This window comes from Marmota flaviventris, chromosome 8, assembly GCF_047511675.1.
Source record: "Marmota flaviventris isolate mMarFla1 chromosome 8, mMarFla1.hap1, whole genome shotgun sequence".
In the NCBI taxonomy this organism is placed as follows: Eukaryota; Metazoa; Chordata; class Mammalia; order Rodentia; family Sciuridae; genus Marmota; species Marmota flaviventris.
In genome coordinates this window covers 111,971,732-111,999,241 of record NC_092505.1, presented here as the reverse complement: position 1 = coordinate 111,999,241, position 27,510 = coordinate 111,971,732, and the positions used below count along the sequence as shown (strand labels likewise).

General features: G+C 38.2%; 1 protein-coding gene across 8 annotated transcripts in view; it reads right to left on the bottom strand.

The window, feature by feature from the left end:
• Nucleotides 1–27,181, bottom strand: part of Lekr1 (leucine, glutamate and lysine rich 1) — a 179,879-nt gene extending 152,698 nt beyond the window's left edge. For 5 of the 8 annotated variants that reach the window (XM_071615558.1, XM_071615554.1, XM_071615559.1 and 2 more), the window contains exons 1-3: nt 26,756–27,124; nt 24,478–24,561; nt 12,193–12,407 (exon numbers count right to left, since the gene is read on the bottom strand). In XM_071615558.1, coding sequence (XP_071471659.1) covers nt 12,193–12,407; nt 24,478–24,525 — 263 coding nt within the window. In that variant the 5' untranslated portion in view covers nt 24,526–24,561; nt 26,756–27,124. The other 3 variants (XM_071615555.1, XM_071615556.1, XM_071615557.1) reach the window with 3 other exon arrangements.
• Nucleotides 27,182–27,510: the final 329 nt, after the last annotated feature.

Sequence of the window (27,510 nt, the reverse complement as noted above, 5' to 3'; positions counted from 1 at the left end):
TGCTAAGAAATCACTGCAGAAGACCTCAACTGCATAGACTATGATGAGGAACACTAAAGGGATGGATTGTAGGGCAGGCCCAAGATGGCCACAGATAGGCTCCCTCGCTGAGGCTTCTGGTGAGCTCAGTACTTAGCCAAAAGTTATAAACACCCTGATTCTGTATATGTACTCATGGTCATGAACATCTGCTTGCAAGCATGCATTCACTATGTAACCTGTTAGCACTGTGTCTTCTTCTTTGTCTGGCCTACATATAAAAAAAAGGCTTATGGAGCCAGGTATTGGTGGCACATTTCTATAATTCCAGTGACTCAATAAGCTAAGGCAGGAGGATTGCAAGTTCAAGACCAGCTTCAGCAACTTAGTGAGACCCTGTCTCAAAAATAAAGAGAAGTAGGAATGTAGCTCAGTGAGAAAGCATCCCTGAGTTCAATCCCTAGTATCAAAAATAAAATAAATTTTCAAAGGCCTCTGGGATTTCTTGGAAACTGCTGCCACCTGAAATAAGCATGTCTATTATCCCAACCATGCCTGCCATCTTCCACCTGCCAGGATCACAAACTTGTTCCCCAGGGTCTAAGCCCCTGCAGGACAGGCCAAGGTCATACTGTAGATGTCCAAACACAAGGATTAGGGATGGCACTGTATGGCTTGAGAGACACATGATATTCAGGAGGAAGAGGATGAAACAGGAAAAGAATCAAGGATGATACACAGGATGGATGCTAAACATAATCAGTTTGTTACATGTGATTCACACATTTTACTAAATTTACATAGACATCAACCTCACACAACCCCATATTTAATCTAAAAAACTCTGTAACATAGGTAATAGTATTACTTCCATTTTATAGAGTGGGAAGCTAAGGCAGAGTATTAAAGTAATTTGCCAAAGTCCACAATATAAACATCTGGTGGAGCCAGGATTTAAACCCAGAATCCGAACACTACCTTGAGGCTGCTTAGTGACCACAGAGCAACACTTCCTGGTATTAACACAAGAGAAGCAGGTATGCCAAGGGAAGACGGGGTCATCTGGGTTGTGATACAGCCAGGTAGAGTTGTTGAACAGCAAGTTGAAGGGATTAGTCTAGAACCCAGAAGAGAAAGCCAAAATGGGAGTGGAGATTCAGATGCCTACAACACAAAGAGGGCAAGCTGAATCCTCGAGGTGGAAAAGCTCAAGTGGACACTGAAAAAAGAATACAGAAAGAAATCAGAATCCAGCACTGGACAAGGCCTGATGGCTCCAGCACTCACACAAGAGGAAGAAGTGGAGAGGTCAGGAGAGGGGAACAGAAGCAATGGCATCACAGGAGGTCACACAAAAAACACAATATGACTTCCTGGGAGAAAAACGAATAATGAAGTAAAATACTATATCTAGTGCTGCTAAGGAGTCAGGAAAGATGAAGATATTTTTTATTTAATACCATGTAAATCATTGGTGACCTGAATTAGAATCTTTCCTTTAAAATGATGAGTAGAGCAAGATCACAGTGGACTGAGAAATGGAGGGAGAAAGTACAGACCAGGCTGGCGCAAGAAGGAAGAGAACATGAAGCTGTCCTGGACTGAGTCCAGGTCTCATTAGTTTGTCTGCAAAGTCCTGAAGAAATGCTGTTGGTAAGGAAGAAGTTCACAGCAAAAGATGAAAATACTGCAGAAAGAGGAAATAATAGCTGGTGCCAGGTTCCTAGCAACCAGGTACCAGTACAAAGAGTAGGTTTAGCTAAAGTCACCCACCTGAGGGGTTCTCCAGGCTGACATGATGAAATAATCATGCAAAGGGGAACTTTAAGACATTGTCATGAGGGGCTGACACAACAAAACATCACATCTGTGATGAACAGAAAAGAATGAAGACATAGAGGTGTCAGTGGACTTCGGGGCTCAATGAACTAAATTGGACCGGGGGCACTACAAAGACAAACAGGATGTCAAAATTAGCCATTTCAGATGTGAAGCCTTTTTGGTTGATGAAAAAAATTTCACATTTGCACTAAGCTTTCACTTTATTTTAATATAAGGCCAATAATATATGAAATCTCCTGTTGAGTTCTTCACATTGCTTCCAGAGACAGCTTCCCTGAGAGTTCTGCCAACTCAACCATCCCTTTTCTCTTGTTAAATACCACCTTTTATTTTTTTTTCTTCCTCTAGTACTGAAGATTGAAAGCCCTTCTTATTTTTATTTTGACACAGTTGTCGAGGTTGGCCTTGAACTTGCTATCCTCCTGCTTCAGGTCCCTGAGTCACTGAGATTGCACGCATGTGCCATTATGCCTGTCTTAAACACTGGCTTTTTAAATAACTGGGTTTCTTCAGTCCAACAAGACCAGGTTTAACATCTGGTGTGCCTTTCCCTTGCAGAATAGGCCTCCTATGACAGCATGTTTACTTTGCCATAGTTTGCCTGAGCCATATTTATTGGTTTCTTCAATTAATCCAAATGGTAATATTATAGAAAAGAGACAGACTTTAACTTCTTGTATGAGCATCATTATTTAATCTCCTTATGTTTGCATAACCATCTATAGCAGGAGTTGCTGCTCATCAATGAACTGATACATTTGTCTCCAATTTGAAAACTGTTCCCATTTAGAAATAAGTAAATAATATGTAAAGAATTCAAGAAGAAACCAAGTTGCACACCTTTTTTAAAATGTATTAATTTAAATCTGCAACAAATAAAAATCATCTGACTTGTTATTTCAAGTTGGGTGCACATGAAGCAAGTGAGGGGAGGTAGAGAGATGAGGACAGCAGGAAACTGGGGCTATGAGCTTTAGAATAGTTCTGCTGCCCCCTCCAAGAACAGCCACCTCAGTGCAGCATCATGGGTCTGGCTGTTTGTCAGAGGGAAGTCCTCTCCAGGGCCTACAGCTCTCCTCTGTGGATTTCCTCTAGTGTTTAGTCAGCCTTGCTTAAACAAATTAACTAAAGCCCACCTTCCCAGCCCCCACCCCCACCCCGCACACTCCACTACCAGGCCTGCAAAAAGCTGGCAGCATGGCGACCCCTGGAGCTCAGATAGAAAGAAGGACCAGCAGGAAAGCTGAGTTTAACCATTGACCACTGGGGGTGACAGATTTAGTTTTTCAGGTTTTGTCTGATCCCTCCCTCCTATGTTAATTTCATCTTGTCCTTTTAAACCACATCATATCTTTTTTGTAAAGAAAGAGGGGTCTAATAAATAAAATAATCACATTCTAAAGTTGTACTTTCCATATAATCCTCTACTCCTTTGAGCAAAAACACAGGCTGTGGGCCTAGTCAAAGTCAGGTCAGGCACTTTACAATGCCAATTAAACTAGAACTCATTTCTAGAGCTGAGGTGCAGTACTTCCCGGACCCAGGGTTTCCTTGTGGTGTTAGTCAGTGTTTAGAGGCTGGAGGTAGGTTCGAATGTTGTGGTGTTTACAAAGGCACCAGCATACCACTGACCTTAATTGATGAACATGGAAAGAGGGAAAAAGGAAGGTGAGGGAGCATTCCTCCAGGCACTGGGTATGTGCACGGAATCCTGGGGAAATGGCTGATTCTCTGATGGTTTTTCAGGTGAAGAAACCAAGGTCCAGAAAGTGAAAAGGTGAGGTCAGGGGCTCAGCAATGGCAGAGCCCACACTGCTCACCCTACGTCACTCATTCTTACGTGGATTAGATACAGCCTGATAAAAACTGTAGGATTCAACTCATAAAAATGCATTTTATCTATTATAACAATAACTAACACTAAGTAAGGAAAACTCAAGGTGGGACAATAAATACAATAAATGATGGCTTCAAACTATCAGGATTAAAAAGCTTGAGGGAAAAGAATGCCTTTAAAAAGACAGCAGAAAAAAAAAATGTCTTATTTTGGTAACCATGTTGCTATAGCAACATTACACTGCTACATGGAAGGGCTTTCAAACCTATACAGGTAACAGAGATAACAAGTACACATAGGGCTATCGATATCACTGAACAAATACCAATCCCCACACCTTGCCAAATCTAGTAACAAGGAGACTCACATAAACATCATTTATACCAATCATAAAACATCTGCCAGCTTCTGTTTATTGTGCGCATGCACCACGGAGACAAGGAGGGAGGAAACAGTGTGCTCCGTACCTGAGGACTTTGGTCTGCAGCTGATGTGGGAGAAACACCAACACGACAAGCACAGGAAGACTCTGAAAGGTGGGAAAAGCGTGACAGAAGGCCTGGGAATTTGGGGACTTAAGAAACACCAAGGCTACAAAGTTCCTGAGTTTCCTTATTGTCTCTCATACATGCCAGACAAGGCGCTGTAGAAGTCTCTGACCCAGAACCACCAATCGCCACAGACCAAAAAAAGTTCCAAGAAATCTCTGATCCACTGTCTGTCCAAGTGAAGACAGGAGCGTTCTTGGCAACATCTGCCATCCTCCAAGCTAATGCAACTAAAACGCTGCCCCTTGATCCAGAGTTGGAGCCCCCCCAGGGAGACCCAGTGAGTAGGGGACTTGCCTTCTGTGCCACCCCATCCCTGGTGCATGGGAACAAATGGTGCCCTCCAAGTCTCCAGAATGGTATGGGGGTGGTGGGGCTTGGCCAGAGCTGAGCTAATTCCCTCCTGCAGAAGCAGAAGATGCTCCAACTACCCCATCAGTTCTGTGTCAGCAGGACCATGGGGAAGCTGAGGCTCCACCCCAACCTGCTCTGAGATGAAGCAGTATGGTACACGTGGTAGTGGTGAGTTCTCCAGTTTCCTTCCTTTCCTGGGTCAGTGAGCCAGTGGGACTAAACCTCCATAATTACCTGGAAGCAGAGTCTGAACAAAGCACTAACAGGCCTGGCCAGCACTGCTGTCCCACCTCCACTCCCAAGCCCACGTCAGCAGGTCTCCGTGGGGAGTCTCCAGCCCTGTATAGTGTCAGCAAGCTGGAATTAGATGGTGACACAGACTTTCAATACTCTGCTTCGGCATCCCTGGTGTCAGTGGGACCTACCCGAAGTGGCTGGAGCAGGGGTAGGGGGCACTCTAGCTCCACCTCTCCCATCCTTCAATGCCAGCAGGATGCAGAGAGCCAAGTTCCTGTCCCTAAGCCACAGCAACAAAACAGTATAGGTCAGCCCTCCTGATAACAGTGGGTTTAGCAGCAGGGAGTTGATCTTGCATCCCCCACAGAGAGACAGGCAGTGCAAGCTGGTGACCTACTTTTGCCAGAAAGGTATAAGTGAGACTGAGGGGGCAGAGGAAGTTCCACTCCACCAATCTGATATGAGGCAGTGAGTCAGGGCCTCACCTTTCCTGAAGCAGTGTCAGGGGGCCCAGTGGGAAACTGGACATACACATGTGCTGCATTAGTCAGGGTTCTCCAGAGAAACAGGAACAAGACGACAGATGGGGAGAGATATACAGAAAGAGATTTATTATGAGGGACTAGCACACATGATTATGAAAGCTAAAAAGTCCCATGATCTGCCATCTGCAAGCTGGTAGCACAGGAAAGCAGCCAGTGTGCTTCTAGTCCAAGACTGAAGGCCTGCAAACCAGGGAGCCAGGAGTGGAAACCTCTGTCCAAGTCCAAAGGCCTGAACACCAGAAGCACTGATGTCTGGGGGCGGGAGAGGGTGGATGTCCCCCAGCTCAAGAAGGAAGAACGGATTCACCATTCTTAAGCCTCTTCACACTACTCAAGTCCTCAACATTCTGGAAGATGTCCACCCATATTGATGAGAACGATCTTCTTTTCAGTTTACCAACTCAAACACTAATCTCTTCCAGAAACATGCTTACAGGAACAACCACAAAAAATTGCCTTACCAGTTAAGTGGATCAAGAGTCTCATAGTGTAACCTCCACAATAACCAGGATACAACTGAAAAACATTTATCAAGTCAGTATCAGGAAATCACAATGTTAATGAGGAAAGAAAATTAATAGACCTAACACTGAGATGAATCAGATGATGGGAATCAAGGATTATAATGCAGCCAACACAAAAATGCTTTAAGATTCAATTACAGCCAGGCATGATGCCACAAGCCTATAATCCCAGCAGCTCAGAAGGCTGAGGCAGGAAGATCGCAAGTTGGAGGCTACCTCATCCCCCTAAGCAACTTAGTGAGATTCTGTCTCAAAAATAAAAAAGAAAAAAAAAATTTACAAACTCTCTTGAGAAAAAAGAAAATATAGAAATCAAAAAGAGAACAAATAGAAAGTTAAAAAGTAAAAAATACAATAACTGAAATAAATTCACTGGATGAAAAAGAACAGTGAATGACAGAGAACAGAAACTTTAAAAGAAATCAACAGAATTTATTCAATATGAACAGAAAGAAAATACACGGGAAAACAAACAAATTAATAACAAAGCCTTCTGGAACTATGGGATGATAACAAAAAAGCTAACAGTCATATGACCGGAGTTTCAAAAGGAAACTTCAGTGATACAAGATTCACCATTAGATGAAGGGAACACAGGCCCTCCAGGCTTACTTATGAATATGTCTGAACTACAATTATCTCAAAATAAAAGTTAAAATTTAAAACCAATTAAATTCTAAACAGAACTATCTCAGACACTAACCTGACATATTATGGCCCGTCAGCTCTCTGAAATGAGCATCCGCCTGCCATGAGTGTGCCACTCTGATGATGTGAAAGGTCTACTTCGCCACACAGGGCGTCCCAGCTGCTGATGAGAGTGCATGGTGCGCACACACCAACAGACTCAACAATCTGGACTTCATTAAAATTCAAAACCTCGACTCTGTAAAAGTCAATGTCCAACAAATGAGAAGGCAAGCCACAAACCAGCAGAAAATATTTGCAAAAACACTTCTGACAAAGGACTGCTATCCAAAATGAACAAAGAACTATAAAAAAATCAATAATAAAAACACAAACTATCTGATTCAAAAATGGGCAAAATAAACACTTCACCAAAGAAGATATACAGATGGCGAGCACGTAAAAAGATGTTCAATGTCATGTCATTAGGGAATTGAAAAAACAACAAGACACCACATGTCCATGAAACAGCAAAAGTAAGGTCAAATTATGAATAGCATAATTTGCCAGTAATTGATGGATTTACTAAAAAGCTATGTCCATAATGTACCGTTTTCAAGTATCTATGAAATATTTCCAAAAATTTACTGTATATTAAGTTCTTAAGTTCTCCAAAATTGGCTATATTCTCTGTCCACACTTGAAGAAAACAGATGTAAATAAAAGGGTAGCCACAAAAATCTACCCATTGAGAAATATAAAAGCATTCTTCCAAGTATTTTTTTAATTAAAAAATAAAAACTAAACTTTTATCTAATTTAGAAGTAAATGAAAATAGAGTACTATTATCAAAAGATTTGTGGTTCTCTTGTCACCTCAGGAAAACTTGATAACTTTAAGAGACTGAATGTAAATTAACCAAGACTTCACTTCCATAACTACCAAGAGAACTAGAAATTAAAAGTTTCCAAATGAATACAAATAAGAACATAAATTAATGAAATAGAAAACACAGCTGCAGATCTAGCTCAATGGTTGAGCATTTGCCTAAACATGCAAAACCTCAGGTTCAATTCCCAGCCCTGGGGTGCGGGTTGGGGGAAGAGAGAGAGGGGAAGGAAGGAAAAAAGGGGGAATCCAATTCACAGAAACAGAAAACAAACAGAAAAGAAACCAGTTTGACTGATGAAACCAAACCTGCTCCTTTGAAAAGGACAATAAAAGGGACAATCTGTTTACTTTCCTTGGAAAGTTTCCCTCCCCAGCCCTCTTTGGTTCTTTTTCAACCAAACACAAATAACCAACTCAAGGAAGAAAGAAAGGGAGAACATAAGAAATGACCTTTTAAATAAGAAAATACTACATATTACTAAATTCCAAGATGCATGAAATGCCAAGTGAAATTCTTGATTGTCTAAAAAATGTGAATTTCCAAAACTGACTCAAGAGGAGGTAAAAATCCACAAGTAAAACAATAATTACAGAGAAAACACAAAGGGTCATCAAAGTTTGACCACCCAAAAAAGACACAAGACATTTTTTACCTCGGAGGTCTACCAAACCTGCACGAACAGGCAATGCTATGTTATTCAAAATGTCTGGTGTACAAAAGATGGAAGGCTCTTAACTTATTTCAAATTAAACTGGTATAAGCCAGTCTTGACACCATAAAAAATAAAACTACAGACACTTCACATGTGAACACAGTTCAAAACTTTCTGTAATATATTAGCATATTAATCCAACACTATGAGAAGAACAAAGCTCTTCAGAAACTATTTCACACATCACAGTAGTATGGACATTACTTTAGTGTTTACAGAGACACCAAAAACTATTTTAATAATTACATATTTATTTTTGACCTTCTATCTATGGCAAATGATAAAGTTTTTCTGCTTATTATAATCACAGAAATTACATATATTTAAAAGAATATTTATAGAAAATAGTACAGAGTACTTTCATCTGTGGCAATAATCATGAAGGAAGTAAACACATGCATAAATATCAGGGAATCCCAAAGAATATACTGTGACCAGAATGGTTTTATACCAAAAATGTGAGTATACCTTCATATTAGAAAACCCATTAGTATTATTTATTATATAAACAGATTAAGGAGAGAAATCATATGACCATCACAACAGAAGACAGAAAAGCACTTATTAAAATCCAGTTACAATTTCTGATTTTTTGAAAAACTGGAAGAGCTAGGACTAAAAAGAGAAATTCTTAAATTGATAACAGGACATTTTCTAAAGACTTAGAGCAAACATCCTATTTAACACAGAAATACATTGTACAAATTCACATCAAATCAGAAATAATGACAAAGATGAACTTCCAGGTTTATTATTTAATACTGTTCTACATGTCCAATCCAGAGTAATAAGAAGAAGGGCGAGGGGAGATATAACAATTGGAAATAAAAAGATAAGTATATCTGCATGATATATCAATTTTAATGTGCATGCTTTTGTGTGTTATGAATATATATAACATATATATTCATCAAAATCAACTGGAAAACATACAACTAATAAAAAATTCAGCAAGGGAGTTAGATACAAAATCAAAATATATAAAAATCAACAGCATTAACAAAATTAGAAAATGTAATGAAAAATGTTTGATTCCTAATACCAACAGAAATTATGTGTCCAGGGGCTAAATCAATGCAGAACATGCAAGAAAATAAAGACTTTTATTGAGAGGTTCAAAGAACTTCTGAATAAATAGTCAGGAGAGGAATACTACATTACAGGATAAGAAGACTCAAGATTATAAAAATATCAATTCTCAAGATATATAATTGCTCTAGAAAATAAATTTAACCCCAGCCTAAATCACAACACGAAATGTTTTATGAAATCTGGTTAGCATTGGCTCTAGAATTTATCCAGAAGAGAAAATACACTAGAAAAGCCAGGACAACTTGAAAAGCAAAACAAAGATTTGCTCAGCAAAAGTATGGTACGGGCCCACTGACAGACAGTAAGTCAACAGTACAAAATGCAGGGTCCACAAATAGACAAGAAGAGAAATGAATAGATGGCACGGAAAATCAGAGGAGAAAAGAGAAAGAATTTAATGAATGATATTAGGATAACAAACCAGACATCTGGAAAGCAACAACAAACATGAAATAATAACCTACCCCACATTATATGAAAATTAATTCCAAAGACATTACAAAACTAATTCCAAGATAATATTGTTAAGTTTTTAAACATATGTTGTTTTTACTTGCCTGAATCTACTCCCTCTTCTTCTGATAAAAAGAGTCTAATTTCTCTTTAGTGAAAACTTTTCCTTCCTTGTATAAAGTCTTCACATAACTGTCAATCAAGGTCAAGGTTTCCCCTTCCTCCAGCTCAAAGGGGTTAAGGATGGTCAGGTAATCCTCGTGAAGCCAACAAAACCCTTTACTGGGATTCCAATCTTGATGAAATAATGCAAGGAAGAAAAATTGGAGTTCATTCACTCCAAAGAGACCTCCAGATCCCCAAGCAAGTTCTATTACTGTCTGTTTTCAAAACCAATGTACTTGAATGCTTCCTTTCTACCAATGAGCTACCATCTCATGCTTCTCCAATAAATCCCTTTTTGTTTCTAGGTTAGTGTTAAAAATAAGTTTCTGTTATTTGCAACCAAAAGAACTTGGCACAGAACTCTAATGGACCAGAATTTGGCACAGGATATTATTTTCTACAAATGAAAACAAAGTCAGCCAAAAGTAAACAAGAAAAAAAGACAAACAACTCTGAGAAAATATTAACAACATATATGAAGTCATAATATATTTAAAATTCGTACAAATAAACAATCCAATAGAAATTGGGCAATTTACGTACATAGGCAAGCAACAGAGGAAGAAATATAAATACCTATTAAATATGAAAAGTGATCACCCTCCTTAGCAACAGCAAAAGACAACCATGAGATAATATTTTTTCACTCAAGATACTGAGAAAAATTAAGAAACCAATATCAATAAGATGGGGAGAAATGGATGCTTGAGGAGCTACTGGCTGCATGTAGTTAATGCTGCCTTCTCCAAGGCAATCTGGCACAGCCCGCACCAGAACTTGAAAGCAGCACTGGCTTTCTTTCAGCAATCTCACTTTTAAGAATTTATCCCAGGCTGGGGATGTGGCTCAAGCGGTAGCGCGCTCGCCTGGCATGCGTGCAGCCCGGGTTCAATCCTCAGCACCATATACAAACAAAGATGTTGTGTCCACCGATAACTAAAAAATAAATACTAAAAAAATTCTCTCTCTCTCTCTCTCTCTCTCTCAAAAAAAAAAAAAAAAAAAGAATTTATCCCATGGAAAAACATGTTCAAAGGAATGTAAGTCCCAATTCTATATGCAGTAATAAAAACCAGAAATAACATACAGGTTGAAAAGAGAAATGGCTAAGTCATCTTAGGCCTGTTGTGCTAGAGAAAGCATCACTTCAGGGAAGGGCAGCAGGTTGTGGCCGAGTGGCCAGGTCACAGAACCACACGCTGACTACACACTTACCTTACAGTCCAGGCTGCTCAAAGCTGTGATGCCAAATCAAAGAAATGTACCCACAGCACAGGGAAAGGCACCATGAAGATCAAGAAAGGCATGTACCAAACCATTCAAAGTGCCCTTTGACTCGTGTAAGAAGGCAACCATGGGGTAAAAAGGGACTCTCCTGCCTGTTGTTTTCTTTGTTGTTTTTACTTCACGTGTTTATATCCAACATGCATAATACAACATTTCACTAAAGAAAGTAAAGTGCAAACAACACCAAGCAAAAGAATCCCTGACAGGAAGAAACCCTTCAAATTTAAACTTTTAAACTGAATATTTCAAATCTTTAATTTTGTTTAATTTTCCCACTCAAATACTATAAAATATTTTATGACTCAGATTTGAAACTGAAGAAACTATAACAAAATTTTCTTGGTAAAGGACTAAAAAATACCTGATTCCTTTGGCAATTAATGAAGTTATATACTTTTATATGAAATTTTATAATAAAATATAACTACTTTTACATGGACATGATATTCTCCAAATTCATTAACTGAGGGTTTACTAGCATCAATCGTAAATATTTTAAACCAAAAAGAAATTGTCATTCATAGGAAAAAGGAAAGACCATAAAACACCAACAAAAAACCTTGTGGAGAAGCATCTATATAAGTTCATTACCAATGGGTCTTTAGACAGAATAAATTGCTGATTCCATTCTATACTATTAGCATCTTGTTTTTCAATTTTATTCTAATTTCAATAACTTAGAATCATGTACTAGTTTTAATGTCTTGGTATTCTTTTCAAAACACAAAGTCCTTATTCTATTAAGCTTTAAAAGCCAAAGCCATTTCAATACAAATGTTGGGTATCAAAAGTTGAATTTTAATAAATAAATCTTCCTAAAAAAATAAGATGTGCATATGTATGGGAAAAAAATTGATCCATCAACTTAAGAGTTACCAAAGTAATTGGTTTCTAATTATTCAGATAGTAAATACATTCCTCAGAACAAAGCTTTCAAACTAATAATTATATTTAGTAACTATTAATATAATTAATGATCACTCAACTATATTCAAGTGTAAATTATACTTGGTAAGGAAATTCTAGAAAAACATCAAAATCTGTTTTCCGTACTTTCTTTGAAACTAAATAAATGATAGAGAAGAAAAACATTCCAACCTTTCTGTTTTGGATTCACTGTCAATTTTGTACTGTTCAAAATCTCGGCTAAGCGACTGCAGCTTTTCTTGAAGTCTCCTTTCACGTTCTACACTTTCTTGGTAAAATTTCATCTCTTTTTCCATTGCTTTCATTTTTTCTTCCATAGCCTTAAATTCATGAAGAATTAGATAGCTGACTCCACAGTATTTGCAGAACTTTTCTTCAGGAGACATCTAGAAAATAGAACACACATTTACAGAAATAATATTGTTTTAGCCCTGAAAAATAAAGTTCAACTGTAGATGTTATATTGCAACCATACTGGTCAGAGAAAAGTAAATACAGACTGTCCTATACCATGGAGTAATAATACTGCCCACATCTGGATAAAGTTTTAAAACCTAGCATACTGACTCTAAAGAGACAAAAGTCTTGGAACTACAGAAGGGTCTCTGTGATATCTCTAGGAAAGATTTTCTCTTGAAATATTTTCCATAAAATAAAACTAAAAATGGTGAAAACATCTCTATAATTCTTGTTTTAAGATGAGTTTTCCATAAAGTTGGAAGAAATCACTGCCCTTTCACCAACAATCATCTCTTTGATCCTGGAGAAGCCTCCTAGCTTTTTCAGATCTTATTTTCCTCATTTGCAAAATTATGGCATTGAACCAAATGAAATTCTTATTCACTCTAGATTCTTATTCACTTTCAACATTTTATGATTTTTTCAGAATTTAACAGTCTGTCATAAAACTATAAATAGAAAAACATTTTGAACTTAACTACTTCTCCCTTGACCAGTTCTTGTCCCCTTAATAGATATGATTATACCCATTTTCAGATTAAAAACGGAGAGTAGTGACATTAAATAACCAGATGATATGTGGAGAAGTTGAGATTATAACTCTTAAAACCAGTACTATTTATGTATCCAGCCATTTGTATTATATTATCTACCCTCTGTGTCAGCTAAATCCCCTTACTTCCCTCAGATGAATTGTGCCTGGGGTTCTGATGGCACAGGGCCAGTGAAAAATGGCATTTCAGTAAAGTCAGGAAAGAGTCAGTTTTTAGTCTCAAGTATGAAGATTCCTCGAGCAGCCTCTGCTTGTTTTACTTTTCATGAGGGTTAAGAGATAGATTCATAAAATATTTGCTCTAGGGCAGTAAGGTGAAACCAACTCTTGGATGATTTCAGAAGTACTTATATTCTTCATGCAACCTCCCTTGAGACAACAGAAGCTGCTCCTTTAACTAAGCGGTACCACCTAGCAACGCCACTAAACAAATGTCAGCAGAAAGAGAATAATAACAAATTTTTAATAAGTAAAAGTAGACTAATTTAAATATTAATAATAAAAACTTCAATTTAAAAATCATAATACAAAATGTGAGTGCCTACATCCCTCCTCTGTCACTGATTTATGAAACATCGGGGTTTGAAAGAAATCATAAGGAATATGGTTCAGTCTCTGAACAGGTTCATTGAGGTGGGTTCATCCAGCCTGGATGTTGTCCAGCTCATGTTTCAACATTCCAAAGGATGGGAAACTACTTTCCAAAGCAGGCTGCCCTATTTCTGCCACTTCTGTTTCTCAGGAAACCTTTTCTCATGTTTGCCCCAAATCTGCCACCCCAGAGCATACACTAATCCTTGTACCCCCTAGTAACCATGCAGAACGTCCCCAGACACCAACAGCCTTTCACACCAAGGTCTCTGTAACATTTGAAGACAGCTAATTGGAATATGTCATGCTTTTGCTTCTCCAGATCAACACCTCCAATCCCTTTAACTGCTTCCCACATACAATGTTTCTGAAGTTCTTTCTCATTCCCGATAATTTTCTGAGTGTGTTTAAAGGTTCTATGCATTTCAAAGTATGTTGTTCAGAACTGAATATTTCAGAATTGAATATTTTGGTCTTATAACACAATAAGAGAGGACTCAAACATCCCTTATTCTAAAGTCTCAGTAGTAATATCATTACTAATATCTTCAAATACTACCCTAGAATACATTGGTCATTTTACTTTTAGCAATTTTATGTTGCTATTATGTACTGCAACTAACTTTTATGATAAACAATTTTAAAAAAAAATACTACAGTGCAAACCTCATGTCTCATTATACGGAATATGCCAATCATTTCCTTCTCACTGATACCACTTTCCACAGCCTTGGCTGTTCTGGGCGGGAATGTGACTAAGACTCTGTCTACCCATCCAGCCTAGCCATGGTTGATTCATGAACCAGAATTAGACACTGGACCCAAAGGAACCAAGCTCTAGGCTGGGATAAGCCACTATGTCTGTAAGTGTTGATGAGTCAAGCATTTGGGTTACCCTTGCAGTAACCATAAGGGAGAGGGTCATGTGCAAGACCTAGAGTAAGCCACAGTACTTGAATGAGACGGAAGAATGAACAGACGAATGCACAGAGAAGCCAACGCAACACTGTGGCTCCAAAGAGAGAAAGCAAAAATGGAATCAGTCACTGTCTTATGCCTAGTGACTTTTCAGTTCCCTGCTTAGTCCTTCTTAAGACCTGGCTGTCTTGGGATCCATGCCCAATCTTCTTCTACTATTCTCTTTTCCACATTAAGCTACATCTTCCTTGAAATTAATACTTCCCATTCTATGATGTGAGCATTCAGCTTTTCAGATCCAAGTACAGAACTATAAATGTAAATATCTCTCTTATATAATCTTAAACATATAGAGAGATCATAGACCATGAGATATATATCTAGATTCAACCTTTATTTGTTAAGTTTGGCATCCAGAAAATTCTCAGCTTTGTGTCTTTTGCAAGTTTGATCCTTATAAGTCATTTTATCCACCTATTGCTTTGATTTAGAAACACTGATATGAAAACACTGAGGCTAGAATTTCATAGCATGTCATATCACCCTGGCGAACACTGATCCATTACTCAGTCCATTCCAGGTACAACTCTTCATCTGATTGTTAAACTACCCAGTTATCTTCATAAACAGCCTAAAATTCTTCACACTTTCTTCAAGAATATTACAAACTTTATCAAGTATCTTCACAGAGTCCATGTATTCTATGTCTAATACAGTTACTGGGTCTTAAAAAATGAAATGGCAAGACCTACCTGCTGCCTGTTAATATAAAATTGGTCCAAGAGTTACCATTTTGGGTAATATAGCCTCACAAACCACCTTTTAACAATCTATTCTAAAATCTTGTATGGAATTGAAATTAAGCTCACTGATTATAATTTATAGGCATTTCATACATGGAACAGGGTTTATGTACTATTCTCTTTCTACGAGTCCTCAAAGATAATAAAGAGTGGTTCTGTGATCCCATTCAAAGCCACTATCATCTCCCAGGAAAATAATTCACCCGGGTAAAGAGATCTCAATTAATTCAGAGCAGATGGGTATTTTTATCATAATTCCTTTGCCCATCTAGAGTTTTGGTTCCTCCTCATCAATTTGAAAATTATATTGCTTACTCCAAAACACTTTCCTCCTTAACCTTTGCTTACTAATCACAGTTCTTGCCCGCATCTTAAAAAAAGGGCCTTATCCTTAATCTAAAGAAAATCCTTAAAGGACAGAATATATTTGTAGTTTGATGCACAAAACAGAAATAGTTTAAACTTCACGTTGTGAAAGCTATTAGAATAAATAATATTAATCATAGCTATCAAAAGACGAAAAGTTGAAATAAGTGAGGCAATCATTTCAGAGGTTTTCTAGAAGTTCAGCAAAAAAAGAAAAAAAATGATATTCATTATGATCTAGAAATCAAAACAATAAAACTATAATAATAGTTCCACAAGAATGGTCTCCAGACTTCAGCTGGGGAAACCAGAACCCCCAGATGAACTATGGTAAGGGTACTGCACACAACGCCATTAAATTGAAAATAATTTTCTATAAGCAAAATTGCAAACAAAAAATGTAATAACCTTTTTAAATTTTTAGTGTCTATATGGGCTAAATTACTTAGGACATTTTTGTGAGACTTGAGAAGATATGAAATATTGTAATTATGTTTCCAAATGAAGAAAGTAAAAGCTGTTTTTTTGTGAAATATAATTTGTGCTTCATTCTTATAACGTGGTGTTATATCATCTCCTCATTTTGAAAGTAAAATAATGATACGCTGTCATTCTTGACAAAAGGGCTATCATTAGCAGACTGCTTCTGCTGCTACAATGTGCACTTTGGAGGCGGCATTAACAAATGCAGAGTCATTGGGAAACAAATTACAAAACAAACCTCCCAAATGCAGTCTTTGTACTTTTCAAATTATAGTTATTTAATATAAAAATCATGTCAACTTTTTAAAAGGTTAAGTTAAGCTTCAGGTCCTTTTTGGGAGTCCTGTCTGTACTTCAGCTAGAAAAGGCACTTAGCACCCCCCTGGTGCCCAGCTGAGGCACTGTTTGTTCCAAAATCTGTGCCTCCTTTCTTCTCCCACCCATCCCATGCCTTCTATGCTTGGATAAGGAGAAAAGAAACAAACTATGCACAAAGGTAAGAGTGACAGCACTAGAAAACCTTAGGCCTTTTAAGAGATTTTTTCATTTTTTTAAATGCCTTTATTCAAAACAATAAGGGTTTGACTACTAAATTTCATTCAGAGTGGCAGAAAAATTTTGAGAGAGGACAATAAACCCTTGGAGCCATTAGTCACACAAACCACCTGACCATTTTCTAGGCCATCAGGACTGCTCCTCTTTATTAAGTTAACTTGCTGCACCAATTTAAAAATCAAACCAGCAAAAAGCAGTATCCAAAGAACCTACAGCTACCTTCTATTAATACTGAGTCTAAGGTGCTTTTCCCCTAAGATTGGGAAAAAGGCAAAGATGTCTACTCTCACTGCCCTTGTTCAACAGGCTATTGGAAGTTGTAGCTAAAGCAAGAAGGAAGGGGAAATAAAGGGCATACATATTGGAAGGAAGAAATAAAACTGTCCCCATTTGAGATGACATGATTGTCTACATAAAAAATTCCACAGAATCTATAACAAAACTTAGAATTAGTAGTTTAGCAAGGCCGCATGACTCAGGTACATGTAGAAAAATTAATTGTTCTTATATATATTTCCAATGAGCACAAAAACACTGAAATTAAAATACAGACCTCAGGGCTGGGGATGTAGCTCAGCAGTGGGTGCTCGACTAGCAACGCTAAAGGCCCAAGGTTTGAGGCCAGCACAGCATAAATAAATAACAAAATAACAACTACAACTGCTCAAAAAAAAATTCAATACTTAGGTGTAGAACTAACAAAATATGCACAGGATTTACATGCTGAAAACAACAAAATGCTAATGAAATAAACTGAAGATCCAAATAAATGGAAAGACATGCTCTGTTTATGGGTTGGAAAACTCAAAATATTACAATTAAAAAATTCTTGTAGGTATTATTCAATTCCTACAAGAATCCCAGCAAGATGCTTTGTAGATACAGTTATAATTATTCTCAAATTTATATGGAAGCAGGTATAGTGCCACATGCCTATAATCCCAGCAACTGAGAGGTTGAGGCAGGAGGACTGGAAGTTCCAGGCAACTTAGCAAGACTCTGTCTCAAAATTAAAAATAAAAAGGACTGGGAAAGTAGCTCAGTGATAGAACATCCCAGGTTCAATCCCCAGCACAAAATAATAATAATAATAATAATAATAATAATGATAAGAGGAGGAGATAGAAAGTCAAAGGAACTAGAATAGCCAAAACAATCCTGAAATTAAAAAAAAAGAATAATAAAATGAGAGGGATCACTCTATCTGATTTTAAGATATATTGTATAGTAATCTAGACTGTATGGTTCTGACAGAAGGAAAAGAACATACATTGATGGACCAGAATACAAAACCTAGAAATGAAGCTATATAAATATGCCAAACTGATTTTTTTAAAGGTACAAAAGAAATTTAATGAAGGAAAGATAGCCTTTTCAACAAATGTGCTTGTACAATTGGCTAGTCATAGGTTAAAATAAATAAATAAAAGGACCTATACCTCATGCCTAGTTGCAAGAGTACATTCAAAATGAACCATGTAAAACATAAAAGTAAGATTTTAGAAAAGGAACAGGAGAAATACTTTGGATCTAAACTAGTCAAAAAGTTCTTACAGGGCTGGGAATGTGGCTCAAGTGGTAACACCCTCGCCTGGCATGCGTTGGGCGCTGGGTTCGATCCTCAGCACCACATAAAAATAATAAAATAAAATTTAAAAAAAGATGTTGTGTCCACTGAAAACTGAAAAATATTAAAAAAAAGTTCTTACACTTCTAAAAATTTATGTATTGAAATGTGTTAATTTGGTGCAATAACATTCCATTTATACTTATAAAAAAAACTTCTTGATACCAAAAGCATGACCCATAAATGGAAAATTTAATAACCTGGACTTCATCAAAATGAAACACTTTTGCTTTGCAAAAAAAATAATAATTAAAAACTGTGAAAATGACAAAAAGCTATAGACCATGAGAAAATATTATCAAACCATATTCTGATCAGTACCTACATTATGTAAAAAATTCTCAAGACTCAACAGTTTAAAAAAGTCCAATTAAAAAAATGAGCAAAAGATTCATGAGAAGACACTTCACAGAGGAGAATATACAATGCCAAATAAGCACAAGATAAGAGAATCAACATTACTAGCCACAGGAAAATGCAAATTAAAACCACAACATCTATCACTGCTCACTAGTGACAGCTTCAAATGCCAGCAAAAACATGGAGAAGCTGGATTGTTCACCTACTGCAGGTAAGAGTGTAAAATGGTATAGCCACTCTGCAATGACTTAGCAGTATCTTAAAAAACCCGACATGTAACTACCATACAACCTATCAATTAATCTCTTAGACATTTATCCTAGGAGAATGAAAACATACAGCCCCATAAACAAATGTTCATAGCAGCTTTATATGTAACAGACAAAACCCAGAAGAAACACGGATACTCTTCAGCAGGTGAATGAAAAAATTGGTGTGCTCCCAACATGGAATACCACCTAGCAATAAAAATAAATAAACTAATAATATAAACAATAACCCACATGAAGCTCCAGAGTAAAAAGAAGTCAATCCTAAAAGGTTACAAAATGCAGAACTGTATTTAAATAACATTATTGAAAGAACAAAATGACTTAACCTCAGATCAGTGTTCCAAGGTAGTGCCCTGGGCTGGAGGGAGGGAAGAAGACTGGGGGAGCTACCGGGAATGCGGTAGAGAATACAGCTAGAAAAGGAAGGGCACATGAGGAACCACTGTGCTGTAGCCATCGTCAGTATCCTGGAAGTGACACTATTCTTTAGTTTTGCCAAGTGTTACCCCAGGGAAAGCCGAGGAAAGGATACAAGGTATGATTTCATACAACTGCAAATGAACCTACAATTATCTTAAAATAAGCTTAATATTCAAATAATAAAAATAAAAATAAATCAATCTGGGATTAAAATACCATAAATTAATTTAAAAAGATATTTTGATGAGCACTATCAGGCTTCATAATCTATAATTACACATGACACACTTACATCTACATAAATATGCTTCCAAAGTATATTTCCCCCAATGCCTACTTTTCTGTTAGAAAACCTTAGTAAACTTCATGCTCTTCTATGGCCAGCTGGCAAAAGTAGTTTTGACTACAAACTGACAAAATTTTCACGACTCATAATAATATTCTGGAAACAAACTGTTTTTCCTACTGAACTATTTTGGATCAAAACATTAGGTGAACAATCTCTCCAAATTCATAACTACATTTTTGTCATTAAGTTTTAAAACTACAGTTGCTTAAAAATATACCACACAGAGAAATACACATATATCTCCACTTTCCAGGATGTATGGTCTAACATTTCCATGACCATTTTCTGTTTTCCACTACTCTCATTTAACACAAAATCTGAACTTAGCCACTATGGCCCAAAATGACCTGGAAAATCAAGTTTATTTTTTCTGGCAATGACAATCTGTGCTTGGAAATATAAAACTGTTATTCTGAATAAATTTTAAAGTTCCAAAGTACTAAAATTACTGAAACAGGACAGAATGAGCTGTTTGTGCTGGGGAAAGGGATTGCTACCCAGAAGGAACAGTGTGCTCTGCAGTCCTGCACCACCACTTCTATTGTGCAAAATAAACAATTCTGGTCTCTTTATTTCACTGTGTCATGTGGTAAGAAAGATCTCCTAAAACTAAAATCCTATAACAAGCCTTCATTTTGTCACCATTTTAAAAATAAGAGATCAATTTTGCTTGTGCAAATGAACTGAATTTTCTACTAGTTTGCTACTGTTGTGTTGGCTGCTCCTGTGAACCCCAGCAAAAATAGCCAAAGGAAAATTGTTCACTCGTTTTTTTCTAAAAAGAGGACTTCACATGTCTCTAAAGTGAACTGATATTCATGAAGGGGAGAGATAATGAATCATTACTTGGCTGACCTATATTACTTTAGTTTTAAATTATGAATTGTTTAAACTTAGAATGATACTGTACTCTGCTTTCAGAATGAGGGACGAATATTCCAGCATCACTGCTGATCACCTGAGGTCAGAGAGATAGGAATCTGCACAGACCACAGAAGAGCAGATCTGGAGATATGGTCTAAGTAAAGACAGAACAGAAATGTACAATCCAGCAGTAGACAAAGGGGACAAGAGTGGCCTTCCTGTCTAGTCAATGGCCTCTTACATCTTCAGCCAGGCAAGAGGATGGAAGTTCTAGAAGTTCTGTGTTTGGTCAAACATCATGATAAAAAGCAAAAAGACCCAGGAAATGAAGTCAAAGGTTATCTCATGTCTTCTTTCCTAAGGTTCCCTTGAGATATGTGACCAGGGGAGGGTGATTTAACAATCTGCCTCCTAGGCAGGTGGCGGATTCTCCAACTGAAGCTTATCATCATTCCTTAACTTCTTCACATTTTCTTGCAATTCTCCTTTCCCCACTACTTATTTTGCTAAAAAACAGTATAATGTAATACAACCATTTTTGCATTCTAAAGCGTCAACCATCCATATTTCCATATCACATAACAAAAGTAGAAAAAATAAATAAGAAAGGCCCCTCACCTCCTCCTCTCTGCCCCTACACTACACTTCCTTGCCTCTGCCAGAAAGAAAGCACAAGGAGGGGTTTCTCTAGAAAGAGAAGTCAACATACAGTGACACAAAAAGTTTAACACAAGAACAGGAAAGAATGGGGGAACAGCTTTAATAGACCCATCACCACACAGATACACCCAACTCGATTTTTTTTTCTCCAATAAGGAAATAAAGCACATTTTCCAAGCCATTGTGGAAAATATTATTTTTCTTCATCTTAAAAATGCATTGGTTCTAATCTGAAATGTCCCTGATACCACTATAATCTATACAGGCCAATTATCCCTTATGTAAAATGCTAGGGACCAGAAGTATTTCAGATTCCATCTTTTTCAGACGTGGGTATAAGTACACACAAATAATGAGATTGTTAGCTTTTCATTGTTGTGAACAAAAATACTTGACACAAATAACTTTAAGGAGGAAAAATTTATTTTGGCTCAGAGTGTCACAGGTTTTAATCAATAGCTGGCTGGATCCATTGCGCTGTGCTTGAAATGAGGAAGAACATCATGGTGGAAGAGAAATGCTTGGGGGGGGGGGGGGCGGAGAGGGACAAGACACAGACCCAAAGGGTATACCCCCAGTGACCTACTTCCTCTAACCATGCCCCATGACCTACAGTTTTCACCTCCTCCCAGTAATCCATTTAAATTGTTAATCCACTAAATAGATTAATCCACTGATTAGGTTACAGTACTCATGATCCAATCATCTCCCAAAAGTACCACCCCTGGACACTGCTGTTTTGGGACTAAATCTTCAACACATGAGATTCTGGGGGATATTCCAGATCCAAACCATAACAGTGATCTTGGAACTAAAGTCTAAATAAATAATTCATTTAGATTTCATATTTACCTTTTATGACGTCATAAGATAATTTTTATACAATATATTTAATGTGCTTGAAACAAAGTTTTGTGGTACGGAATTTTCAATTATAACATCGTATTGGCCTTCAAAAAGTTTTGAATTTTGCAGCATCTTGGATTTCAAATTAGGGATGCTCAACCTGTATATCCATATATTTTACATGGTTCTGTATAAAGTAATATATGCAAGCTGACTAAATAGATATATTGCCCAATAACTAGGCAATTAAATTATGGACAATGTAGACAAATCAAACATAAGTAAGAAGTTATGGAAAACAAATGTTTATTTTTAAAAACTATTTTTATAAGCTTTGGGAAGCATGAACACATTTCGGCTGATTTATAATCAAGCATCCATATATATAACAAGCATAACAAATACTTTTTGTATAAATGTGTCTAACTTAGGCCGGAAGATTTCAAGTTCTAAAGACTGGGTAGGATGAAAGCTACAACCAGCACACTTGTCCAGGGAAGTGGGCAGCTGAGCCCCTCCAGGTGTCCCTATTTCTCTGCACTGCCTCAACAGCTGCTGGCCATTCCTGCTTTAGAGTCTAACTACAGATTCATAAAATGCTTGGTTTTGGCATTTTTAAAACAATTTAAAGTGCCCAAGAGAACATACACTCTTCAACTCATTAAAATAAATGTTTTATGCATTCAAAGCACTAAAGTTATTACACATTGTCTAGCCTGGCTATCTTTTTCTCACCAGAAAGTTTCTGTGCCTTTGGCCTACAGATATATCCTCCAAGGACCAGTAACACAGTTCCATGTCCTATATAAAGCTGCCCTTTGACTACCCGAATATTCAGGATTCTTCTTTCCACCTTCTCCATTCTCTTAACAGGGACTAGTAATATGGAACTTAAATCACATACTGTCTAACAGAGGGTTAATTTTAAAATTTTATTGTTGTTGTTGTAGATGGACACAATACCTTTATTTATTTATTTATTATGTGATGGTGAGGATCGAACCCAGGCCTGTCACATGCGAGGAAGCGCTCTACCACTGAGCTACAACTCCAGCTCCAGAGGATTATTCTAATGTCACTTTATATCTTCTTTTTGACAGGTGATTAGGATCTGAAGTGATTATGACCTTTGTAGATTTTGTTTTGTTTTGTTTTGGGGCTTTTTAAACCTCCAAGTATTCTACATGTGGAGGGAACTCAGTTCAGGCAAGGACATTCCATGTCTGCAAACACCATTTCTCAGATGAGCAGAAGCCCAGCTAAGTGCTCCCCATGCTCACCACTTTACACTTAACTTCAAAAACTAGGTGCGACAATTTATATGATTTTTTTATAACTGGACTTTCCTTAGAATTTCTGCTGATTTGCAGTTTATACAAATCTGAAGGACATGCAGTAAGAATAAAAACAGGCAGCTCAAAGCAACATGCACAATGGACCAAAGCATATCTGACAGCTGACTGTAATTTCCATTTAAAAGGTAATAAATCAATTATTTAAGAGTTGCCTGTAATTTATTGAAAAACCTATATGATTAATAATAGCTAAGGTCTGAAGTTTAAACTCACAATGTCGATAATTTTCCAAAAATATTTAGAAAATTATTCAAACTAAATATGTAAGAAATGCTTTTGCCTAAGGACAGATGTGACCTAACAGGGATGATAATAGCATAGCAACAGTGAAGAATGGATTGCTATCCAGATTAAATGTGTGATACACATCAAAGGGCTTAATACAGTGCCTGGCACACAGTACATGTCAAAAATCAACGTAAGCACCAGTGCAGTGGCACATGCCTGTAATCCTAGCATCCTGGGAGGCTAAGGCAGGAGGATCCCGAGTTCAAAGCCAGCCTCAGCAACTTGCCTCAGCAACTTATCAAGGCCCTAAGCAACTTAGCAAGATCCTAGCTATACATAAAATATAAAAAGGGCTGGGTATTTGGCTCAGAGGTTAAGCGTCCCTGGGTTCAATCCCTAGAACAAAAAAAAAAAAAAAAAAGTAAGGGCACTACATAGAGACAAACTTAGCATCGTAAGAAGTTATGAACATGGGCATTTCTAATTTTCACTAGGGCTCCACAACCACCTGGTTAAGTATTGCACTGGAATTATTTGTCTTCTTTTAGAGGAACATATATTATTTGCACTGAATTGAATTCTACAGTTCTGTCCACTGTGCTTATTTCCTCTCCCATTCCACCAACTCACTGAAGATTCTGTAAACAAAATTAAAAACCTTTAAGGTCACTCCCCTGTGTTTTAGAATTATTTAATTGGTAAAATGTTTCTAATGTTATGTTGTAATAACAAAATATAACATCATACCTTTTGGATTTCTTCAGGTAAAGCATGCATGGGAATGTGACGATCCATAATTTCCCAAAATTCAGAGTTCTGAAGCAAAATAGTCTAAAGACATTGATGGCAATAGTCAGAAATAAAATAATGTGAAAATTGAAAATTAAGATGATTTATAAATTCTTAGAAGTTTTGGGAGATGGATAACTGTTTCAACAGATGTTTGTTTCATCAATTAAGTGTTGAAGGTACAACTTGGGTTTTCTCCATTAGCATTTAAACTGATGAAGTACAGAAACAATATTTAATTACCAGATTAAATGGGCACATAAGCACTCAAAAGTCATCAAAGTATCAGAAGCCAAGTGCCAGTTTTACTTAAGATGGACATTTCTATAATTTCATAAAGATATTTTACTTGTAACAGATTTTTATTTTCTAATAAAAAAAATTCTAGGGCTGGGATTGTGGCTCAGTGGTAGAGAAAACTTGCCTAGCACATTTGAGGCACTGAATACAATCCTCAGTACCACCTAAAAAAATAAATAAAATAAAAGGTATTGTGCCCACCTACAACTAAATTTAAAAAAAAAAAAATTCAATAAGAATCTCTAGCACTACTTTCATAAAACCACAGAGGATGAATGGAGCATTTCACATTCTTTTTATTTCTTTAATCCTTCCCAAATATGGAGAAAGGGCAGCTAGTCCAATCTGAGTGACAGTTGTTCATATATATCTAAGCAGTTAAGAAGGGGAAGATGTGGGGCTGGGGATATGGCTCAAGCGGTAGCGCGCTTGCCTGGCATGCGTGCAGCCCGGGTTCGATCCTCAGCACCACATACAAAGATGTTGTGTCCGCCAAAATCTAAAAAAATAAATATTAAAAAATTCTCTCTCTCTCTCTTTCTCTGTCTCTCTCTCTCTTTAAAAAAAAAAAAAAGAAGGGGAAGATGTGGAAAGTCAGATGACACCAGCAAAGGATTCCACAGCACAGAAGGTGTCCTGAGTTAGGGACAAGAGCAATCTAAGAGTTCAGGGGGAAAAAAAATGTCTTGTCTGTTAGGTAGGGCAGGAATTTAGTGGATACTTATTGAGGATTTCTGCCTCTGGTCAGGGAAGGATTTTGACAAAAGAGACAGGAAACACACAGAGCGCTATCAGAGAGAACAACTCCAACCACAATAAGGATAGCAGGAAAATTGTAGTTGACAAATCAATCAATAAATAAAATCCTGCTGTGGCATTATTTTTGTAAAGCATGCAACCACTGGTTGAAAAGAGGATTCTTCATCCCCAGTTAGCACAAACATTTCTCTTTTCAGTGAGTTGCTATGTAAAACAAGTAACTAATGAATAGTCTTCTCATATAAAACATAACACTATATGTGGTTCGTAAAGTTAACCCAGGTCAAGCATAACAGTAAACTTAATGGCCAACTACCTAACCTGAAGTCTGGCAGACCGTCAGTCATTTGGCCGAAGACTGTAAGGTTCATTATTTTCATTTCTGCTATTTTATAGTGGACTCATTATTAGTAAAATAAAATGGTAACATCTTCAATTTCATTCATTTCTTCCTAAAATGACCTACTAAATCTTTTTAAATATTACTCATAAAAGTATTTAAGATCCCGGATCTGAGCGATAATGCAAACAAGAGGCACTGGCAGAGGTTACCTTCATCACTTATGAATCTATCCCAATTTAGGGCCTTACTATACCAATGGAAGGAATGGGCAGGTTCTGATTACTGAGGAAAAATCTAAAAATAAGATATTCTGTCAAGCCAGAAAACTCCACAATGCAGAAAGAAAAGTTTTATTACTGAAGAAGCATTTAGCTAGATTTCAGTGCTCCTCACAGCCAATCTGGTGAAGAGACTACAAAGAATCCCATTCTTTTTATACAGCCAAGAAAACACATGCACGTGTTCGTTACATACATGTCGCAAGAAAATTGGTCACTTGTCCTCACGTAAGAGGACTTAATGCTATATATTGTTTTATAGTTTTAATTATTGTTTATAATTACCACCAGGTAATTGGTGCTAGCTAATTGTCGTCACGCTAAGGAGCATAGGCAGGTAGTTACAACCAAGAGTTGGGCGTCCTGGCTAAATAAGCTTCTAAGGCGTCAAGCAGAAGGGGCTCAGTTTTCCTTGATGTTTGCTTTTTTTTCCCTTTCTTTTCTTTTTTATGTTTGCATTTGAAAGAAATGGCTTCCAGGTCCTCAGAAAAGCATTCCTGGGTCTTTATAAAGATTTGCTTGCATTCTGAGAGGAAGAGAGAAGGCGTTCACAAACCCTTCGTTTCTCCAGAAAGTCAGGGCTCGCCTTCCCGCGCTCCCGGCAACATGGAAAGCGGTCACCGGGCGCGCTGACTGGGGTCTCACACCTTCCGCCGCGGTGCTCCGGCACCTGCTCTCCTTGCGGGCCCACTTCCAGCGTCGGCGGGGCCCCTGCTCCCGCCCGGTACGACGCCCACGGTGCGGCCAGAGCGGCGGCCAGGTCTCGGACCTCCCGGAGCGGGGGCAGCCCCCAGGGCACGATGGGGAGTCGCCTTCCGCTCCGCCGCGGCCGGAAGGCTCCCGGTGGCGAGAGCGGAGCGCGCGTCCCCCGCCCCTGCCCCGGAAGCGTGTCCCGGCCCCGACCGGGCCGCCGCGGGACGCCGCCGTCTCTCACCTAGACCGCCATCCGCCGGGGACGCGGCGCTCAATCTCCCGGGCGACCAGCGGCGCGCAGGCCTGACGTCAGAGAGCGGCGACGTCAGACCCCCGCCTCCGCCGCCCCGAAGCGGAAGCGCAGCGCTGCGTCGGCGGGCGTCGCGAGAGAGCGGCCGAGCGCTTCTGCTGACCGCGCTCGTTTCGGCCCCGCCCCGCCGCACACGAGGCAGCGCGCCGGGCTCTGTGCCTAGCCGGGCCGCGGAGGCCACGGGGTCACGGCAAGCTGGCCGCCGCGCTGCTGCGAGGACGTGGGCGTGGCGTTCGCCCTGGACTCGACCTCGCGCTCAGTGCGGCCACCATGCAGAGACGCCCGGTCCCCGCCTCTGTACAGAAGGC